Source organism: Sceloporus occidentalis, unplaced genomic scaffold (assembly GCF_023333645.1).
Source record: "Sceloporus occidentalis isolate IW3139 unplaced genomic scaffold, rSceOcc1.0.p SCAF_52, whole genome shotgun sequence".
Lineage (NCBI taxonomy): Eukaryota > Metazoa > Chordata > Lepidosauria > Squamata > Phrynosomatidae > Sceloporus > Sceloporus occidentalis.
In genome coordinates, this window is record NW_028317032.1 from 407444 (window position 1) to 415989 (window position 8546).

At 45.5% G+C, this 8546-nt stretch overlaps 1 protein-coding gene across 1 annotated transcript; it reads left to right on the plus strand.

Moving 5' to 3' along the window:
- The first annotated feature begins 3255 nt into the window (after window positions 1-3255).
- On the plus strand, window positions 3256-6965 carry LOC149288313 (WD repeat and coiled-coil-containing protein-like). Its single transcript, XM_089491863.1, has 3 exons — window positions 3256-5151; window positions 6253-6367; window positions 6790-6965. The coding sequence occupies exons 1-3, from the start codon at window positions 3256-3258 to the stop codon at window positions 6963-6965; spliced, it is 2187 nt and encodes a 728-aa protein (XP_089347989.1).
- The last annotated feature ends 1581 nt before the right edge of the window (window positions 6966-8546 follow it).

An 8546-nucleotide genomic window follows, 5' to 3' on the forward strand; every position in this document is an offset into this window, starting at 1 on the left:
CGAGCTCTCGAGACGCTTCCTTGCCCTCACATGCTTCTGTCAGTGGTTCTGCGCATGCGCGCCAGGTAAAATCATGGAACCCGTGCAGTCCCTTACTCCCTTATTCCTGAACTCTCTCTAGCGGCTGGTAAGAGGCGAATGGCTACCTGCAGGTGGATGTAAATATGGCGGTTCGTTGGCACTGAGTTACGGGGGCGAGTGCATGGCGTTAAATCCTCTGTCTAGACGGTCTGTTTCTGAGACATCTCAGCAGATGAAATATGGCGGACTACATCACAGAATACGTGGTGCTTCAGCCATCAAAGTCTGCTGTCATATTGAGGGGGCAGGGGGTGGGATGTAACCCGGGGTATGGTAGGTTTTACTATATCAACGGCCGGTGAGAAAATAACTTTAGATGCTGGGAATTTGGTATTTAGTGCTTAGAAGAACCATACTATTGATTGTTATGGTGATTTTACTGAGAGGGTAGTAGATAAATGGAACATCCTCCCAGCAGGAATGGTACAGATTAATGCGTGGGATTGGCATACGTTTCCTGAATCTAAGACGAGACCAACGAGGTCTTCCCATCAGGAATAACAGGCAGACTAGAAGGGCCGATCTGCCGTCGCATTCTATGTGATAAGAGCACTTATTAGCCGGGCCCGGAATAAACATACAGCAGCGATGCAGGGACTCGATCACGATGTCCGGGTGCAGCAGGTGCATCATAATCTGCCGGACTCGCTGCCTTCACCCCGTTATAAACACACGAGCCTGCCTCTCCGGGTTTATTACATTTCTGTAGATTTACCTCAGAAAGTTCAATTTTTACTGGTATCAGATTAACAAATGCGTTTGCAAAAATATCAAGCTGTTTATTTTCAGACAGCCGCGTATCAGCCATTTGTATTTGAGTTCTCACTCTATCTGATCCCTGATCTACTAAACACCCTGACTCTCTAAGACTGAGCTCTTCTATTGCGCAGGTATGATAATCACCCAGCCAGGCACCCTGAATAATGAAAGTCTATAGAGGAACGGACTTTATTAGCGTCGCCATAAAGTATCAGCTCAGTGTGGTGATTGAACAGGAAGTCTCACCGAAAATATCACATGACTGACAGCTATGGGCGCCTCCAGGTCTGGAGTGCTGGGGGGTTATATTACTGTATACAGCGCTGGGGGGTTATATTACTGTATACAGTGCTGGGGGTTTTACTGTATACAGGGCTGGGGGGGGTTATCATTACAGTATACAGCGCTGGGGGTTATCATTACAGTATACAGCGCTGGGGGTTATTACAGTATACAGTGCTGGGGGGTTATATTACTGTATACAGCGCTGGGGGGGTTATATTACTGTATACAGCGCTGTATAATTTTTTAGGGGTAGGGATTCCCTTTCTGATGCCTTACCATACTGCCTGTGGGAAACAATAGAATGGCTCTGTCTTAATCACCCAGACAGCCTGACCAATGAATGCTTATTGGAAATTAAAAGAAGATAAAGCAGCATTTAAGTATAAGTATATTTTAAGTATAGCGTTTAGTGAGTGTTCAGACCCGCTGAGGATCCTGCAGGCCCCGCGGAGCTCGTGTTGTGACGAGGTTGCGGGTAAAAGGTCATTTTCTGCGTATGTTCTCTCGTTCCGGGCTGTGCCGTCGCTGCTGTCACCTTCCCTCCCCGAAAGGCAAAATCCCCAGATGGCCTAAAGAGCTTAGTGGGTTTCCTTGCAAATAGACTTATCGCTACCTTGATAACCGACCTCCACGTCTCTCTGTATAGCTGCAGAACCCGCGCCTAGCCGGAGGGCCGCCGGACGCCCCTGACAGCATGGCAGTCTCTTTCTTCTCGTCAGGTAGGGAGAGTATTTCTCCGTTAATCCCGTTGTAAACCGTTTTATTTCGCCATCCCTTCGGTTTCTTACCCTCGCCTTTGAGTGCTGTGCGCCACGCAGAGCAGAACACGTGCCGTGTACCCGCTGTTGTAGGTAGCTTGCATTTTGTATCCTGCTTTCTGGTATTTGAAGAGTTAACCTATACACCGTCTATAGTAGAAGGTCGGTAGAACAAGTCAAATAATACAAAATTAGTGGTATTATAAGAATAGAATGGAATGAAGCAAAAAACACTTTCAAAAGTTTGGACTAGAAAAGCAAATTTTGTTGAATAAAATAACATGAAATGGGTCAGAAATCCAGCGCAGACGGGGTTAATGTTGTAAATGACTATTGTAGCTGAAAACGGCTGATTTTAATGGAATCTCTTCATAGGCGTACAGAGGCCCTTTATCACTCCCATCACTCCTTTATCACTCCCATCACTCCTTTATCACTCCCATCACTCCTGTGTTCCAATGGCTCTTTCACTCCCATCACCTCTTTTATTACTCCCATCACCTCTTTTATTACTCCCATCACCTCTTTTATTACTCCCATCACCTCTTTTATTACTCCCATCACCTCTTTTATTACTCCCATCACCTCTTTTATTACTTCCGTGTTTTCCGATGGGCCTTTATCATTCTTGTGTTCGCTGATCCAAGTTTACGGCTAATTGTTGGTTAGAAACCCTTTTTGCAATTACGTTTCAGCCAGAAATTTCCTTATTTTCCATGAAAACAGCTGAGTGACCCCAAACTTCTGAACAGCGGTGTACGTAAAATTAACAGAAATATTAATGAGCGAAGGGCAAAAATCTTCTTCACCACTTGAACAAATTGTAAAAAAAAAACATCGCTATTTCACACTCTTTTTTTTCTGATATTGTGAATTTCTAATACCCCGCTGCTCGAAATCTTTCGTAATATGTAACTATTTTTAGAAAAAAATAAAATCCGCATGCGAGCCGAACGTGTTCTAAATTCTAGAAAATATATGCAACGTAACATCGTTTTCAGGTCGTGAACCCGCATTAACCGCGTAACGAGGCAGCGATTAAACTCGCTTTCTCTCACTTGTCGTCGTGTTGCGAAAGTAAGGTTATGAATTATTTTCAGTTAAAAAAAATAAAAAATGATAACTTTACATTAATGTTGTGTGACGTCACAGTGGTTAAAGTCTTCACATCCACAAGCAGTTTTTAACATCCACTTTGGTGCAATTCCTTCTTTGATGTGGAGAAAAGTATGCGATGTCAAAGTAGGGTCTGAGATGCTGAGTTGGCGCTATTTTTCCTCGTCATACCGAGCGTTTCCATGTCGTATCTCTCTTTGCACGTAATAATAATTTTCTGTCTTTCTGTTTGTTTAGACGCGCAGTGATTGGAATAATGGAGCTGGGAAAAGGCAAGCTCCTGAGAACCGGTCTCAACGCCCTCTACCAAGCCATCCATCCCGTCCACGGTTTAGCCTGGACGGACGGCAAGCAAGTCGTTCTGACTTCCCTGCATCTTCACAACGAAGAACCGAGCTTCGGGAACTCTGTGGTCATCGGGCAGTTCGAGCACGTCCACGGTCTGTACTGGGGGCAGGTCTACGGAAATGACGCCCCGGCTCTGCTGGCCGTCCAGCACAAGAAACACGTCACCGTCTGGCAGCTGTATTACAGCGTCTTGGAGAAGAACAAGCTGGTCGTCTCCCAGACTTGCGAGATCGGGGATCCTCTCCCCGTTCTCCCCCAGGGCTGTGTTTGGCATCCAAGCAAAGACATCTTGGTCGTTTTAACGAAGAGGGACGCCTTTCTATTGTACGAAGTGCGTTCGGACAACGTGAATGTAAAAGCGGATATTAAGAGCAATGGGATTGTTCACTGCGCCTGCTGGACCAAAGATGGCCGTCGCTTGGTCATAGCGATCGGCAGTTCGCTTCACTCGTACATCTGGGACAGCAAGCAGAAGGCGTTAACCGTTTGTTCCTTCTGTCCCATATTCGATGTCGGAGGATACATTTGCGCCATTGAATCTACAGTGGATTGTCAAGTTGCGGTGACCACCGAGCTTCCGTTAGACCGGATCTGCGCGTTAAACGCCGGCATTGCTTTCGATGTTCCGCCCGCCACCGATAACTCGTTTTCTACCCAGTCGGCTTTATTGCTGATGGACGAAGAATTCTCTATGGACGCCGGCAGACGGTCGACTGATTCCGGAACGTCCGTGACGACGGATTCTCCTGCAGCTTCGCCGGGGGCCGGGGACCTGGCCAACATTACAGCAAATCACTCCAAATCTGACCTGAATCCTCTGTTTAATCTGAGGCGTAAGGACTATCTAACCGGAACCGGACAGGATTCCTCCCATTTGATCCTTGTTAACTTTGAAAAGAAAGTGACCACCACCAGGAAAGTTAATATCCCCGGCATCCTAGTGCCAGACATACTCGCTTTTGACCCAAGGGCTCATATCGTGGCTGTCGCGTCAAACACATACAGCAGTGTTTTGGTTTACTCGTTGACTTCATCCAGCATGCCCAACATTCAGGTAATTCAGCTCGAGAAGAACGAGAGGCCAAAAGGCTTGTGCTTCCTGACGGATAAAATGTTACTGGTTTTGGTCGGGAGGCAGAAAGCGTCGGACCCGGCCTTTCTGCCTTCCTCGAGCTCCGATAAATACATCATCCGCTTGATCGTAAAAGAGGTCTCGTTTGATGAAGATTCCTCCGCGTCGTCGGCCGGCATGCCCGGCGTGCGTTCGAGTTACGATTCCTCCGTGAGCTTACTAGGGAAAAAGAAATACTTTGAGAACCTTTACAAGGACGACCCCTTTGCCTGCCGCGAGCTTTTGATTCCGGGCAGCACGACGAGTCCTCGCGTTCTCAGCAAAAAGCAGCTCATCGAGGAGATCCGGCACTTCGGAGATCAGAGTCCGACATCCAGCGCCAGCGATTTTGAAGATAAAAAGAACGTGCCGAATGTGCACAATCTGGACGTCGAGCCGAAAAATCGTTCGGTGACGTTGGGCCTGGACGCGCACAAACCGTTCAGCAGACCGATATCGCCCAAGTCGGAGAGCCTCGGCTTTCCCCGGCCTCAGGCTTTAATGAGGAGCGGTGCGGCGGCCACCGAACAGGACATCCTTCACATATCGAAAAACCTGGACCGGCTGTGCTGCAACTTCTCAAATCTCCAGCAGCGCATTACGGACCTGGCAGACTTCACGAGGAATGGGAAAAAGACATCGCTAACGTATCCGTCTTCAAAGGACGTTCCGTACGTGACCCTGCTGTATCAGGTAATCGTCGGATTTTAGCTCGTTCTGTGTTTTGAGCAAAAAAAAAGGTTTAAGCCCCAGAAGAGGGAACGGGGGAGATCTGAGATATATATTGTTTGCGACTGACCCCGTCATCGAACCTCTGTACCTTGTAGCGATATCCGTTTGTTCGCCCTTTTAGTACTTTGCTCTTGGCGGTTCTGGGTGACTGATGTATGAAATCACATTGGGGTTTATTCACTAAGCGGTTAGTCGCTGGTGGTAGAAATTGCTCTCGCTGTATTATTTTGAACCACAAAAGGCCAATTTGACCCTTTCCTCAAGCAAACGATACACGGGGTCTGTGTTTCGTGGTGAGAAGACGTTTTCGTTTCCCCGTCACCTGACTGCTTCGTGAGTAAACACTGATGCTTCTCTGCCAGCATCCCTGTACGTTTGTGACCTGTACAAACTAAATGGTGACGAGCAATTCCTCGAGGTGTCCTGTTGACTACATGTATTAATTTATATGTTCTGAAAGAGAACTTTCTAAAAAAGGTAACATTTTGTATGAAAATAACTCTGATTTTTATTTTTTTTTTATTTTTTTTTGCACATGCATGTACTAAAAAGGAGTGTTTTTTTTTTTTGTTTTTTTTTAAAAAAAACAACTTCCAAGTAAACTTGCAGCTTTAAAGTGGCTTGAAGCAGCCAATCAGTGCCAGGAAACTTCTCCCATGGAAATAAATTTCCCCCAGTCCCATGCTGCCAATGTATATAAGAGCAGCTCTGCACACGGCCGGCAGATGAGAGGAATACATGCGCGGTTCACGAGAGGTAGCGGCTGCTCCTGGGGCGGATGGAGCTTCTCTCGGATTACTGTCTAAAGAGATTAAGCCCGGCGGCTGCTGTGCTTTAAGGATATGACGTAATGTATATAACTCGTGGATCTATACGTGAATGCTGCCCCGATAATGAATGTGTCATTAATTGCATTGGATAACTGCCTGCAGCCATTTAAGTTATACTTTACTTTATTTGAAGAGGGCATAATTAGGAAGGTATAGGGTTTATGCCTGAATAATATAATAATAATTAGGAACTTGTGATCAGTCTTCCGTCATGCTTTTGTTCTTGTTTTAGGCGAGCCGCTCCGACGGACACGTCTTGAAGAAGTGCGTCTTGCTGTATGAGAACAAGCTGCGTCTAAACACCGTCCAGGAGCTGTTCGGCCTGTCTCTCGTAGAGATGCTGCTGGGTATGAATGCCGCGTGTTTCTTTCCATTCACTATCAAACTGACTTTATTGAGGTCTTTTTCTTACAATAGGTTCAGGTAATGAATTTACATTAAGGATGCTCTGCAAACGTATGACCGAGATTGCGAGCTCGGACGCTGCAGCGTAACAACGTAGTTTATCGCATGACCCTATTCTCATACAGCGACTGTCGGCGTGATTATAGCCGCGTGAGACGCAGCTTGGGCTGTTGTCGATTGCTGCGCGTCGCTGTATGTTCCAACTCTTCGAACCTCTGAGTGTCCCTCCGCTACGTCAGTCGGAGGGCTGTTCCATGTATCCACCGTACATTACACCTAAGTCTCTTTTCCTCCTTTGACATACCATTTGTTCAGCCCCATCTTGCTGCTAAAATATTTCTACCGCAGTCTCTCTTGTTTTCAGGTCCGTCTTGGATAACCCTTACAGCCGACAGCGAAGGATTTATCCCCGTAACTTTTTTCGCGAATCAGGAGCTGCATGTCAGGGACGCGAGGATCTCTGCTCCTCACTCCTCCCCGGACGGCATGATCCCCCCAGCAGCGTCACTTAGAGCGAGCGCGGTACACCTCGCTTCATGAAGCCTGCGTTGGCTCAGGGTACTGTAACACCATGCAAATGCCATATGCCAAGGTTCATTAGACGTTTAATATCTTCTGCCTATCCTGAAGCAATATATGTATGAGATTGAATGCCAAGGGCGAGCGTGATGCTGCTATATTGGCAAGAAGGATAAATACTCTCATAAAATACTCAAATACAACGCGCTTGAAGAATTCATAAGATATCCTGGAATCTTTAGGACCTTAATAACTCCTTGACGAATTTCTAAGATAACCCGAACCTTCCAGATATTCAGAAGATACGATTCTGGAAAACCCGGACGAGATTCATAGTGGAACTGCTGGGACTTTATCAGGGAGACCACCGAGGTACAACGAAAGGCCTTCTCATAATATCGGGTAGCGTCATGCGTGCGTAAAGCACGGTTACTCTGCATGCTGGAGGTTTTAGGGGTGTTTTGTTTGAATGTCGATGTATATTTTGTTCATAGGTGGTCGTGATTGTGTATTCTGTTACAATGCACTGGTCTGTACTTGAAATGATATATTTTTATGGCGTAAAGCTTATGTTATGAAAGCAAATATTTAAAAGCATCCGTTTGAAAAGGAGTTTCCTTTCATCATTAAATAGAAAAATATTTCTTAATAAATATTCTTCTCCGTCCTGAAAGCGCCTGCTTATGGCAGCTCGTGCACGCCGACGATTCGTCATGCTGTTGAGTGTATCCGTCTATAGATGAGTCTCTATAGATGAGTCTCTATAGATGAGTCTCTATAGATGAGTCTCTATAGATGAGTCTCTATAGATGAGTCTCTATAGATGAGTCTCTATAGATGAGTCTCTATAGATGAGTCTCTATAGATGAGTCTCTATAGATGAGTCTCTATAGATGAGTCTCTATAGATGAGTCTCTATAGATGAGTCTCTATAGATGAGTCTCTATAGATGAGTCTCTATAGATGAGTCTCTATAGATGAGTCTCTATAGATGAGTCTCTATAGATGAGTCTCTATAGATGAGTCTCTATAGATGAGTCTCTATAGATGAGTCTCTATAGATGAGTCTCTATAGATGAGTCTCTATAGATGAGTCTCTATAGATGAGTCTCTATAGATGAGTCTCTATAGATGAGTCTCTATAGATGAGTCTCTATAGATGAGTCTCTATAGATGAGTCTCTATAGATGAGTCTCTATAGATGAGTCTCTATAGATGAGTCTCTATAGATGAGTCTCTATAGATGTGTATATTAACAGTAAGGTGTAATGATTTGGGTACGTGTAGGGGATACACTACATTTGTAATTGGTGAATTGATAAAACATTGGGGAAGATAATAATAATGCACGTTTAGTGCTGTTAAGATGTATTCATGAAACCTGCAACAAAATGCAACCTTACACCCTTTCCATGTGAAGCAGTCATTCATTGGCAGAAAAGCACTCATTAAATTCAATGCGGTTGAGCGTCCTCCGTAAACCTCTCCCTCCCCAGGAATCTTTGCCGAGGCAGCACAAGAGCTGTCCGATCGTAAGTCAGTCTCTTCTCAGGAGATGAAGCTTCAGCTGCAACCCTCATGCCAACCAAACTCTGCTTTAGT

Bases quoted from the DNA above. Each gene is read 5' to 3' on its own strand.
- LOC149288313 (XM_089491863.1), top strand. From the start codon at position 3,256: ATGGAGCTGGGAAAAGGCAAGCTCCTGAGAACCGGTCTCAACGCCCTC. The intron at 5,152-6,252 runs GTAATCGTCGGA...TTCTTGTTTTAG, and splicing joins ACGTGACCCTGCTGTATCAG to GCGAGCCGCTCCGACGGACA. The intron at 6,368-6,789 runs GTATGAATGCCG...TCTTGTTTTCAG, and splicing joins TCTCGTAGAGATGCTGCTGG to GTCCGTCTTGGATAACCCTT.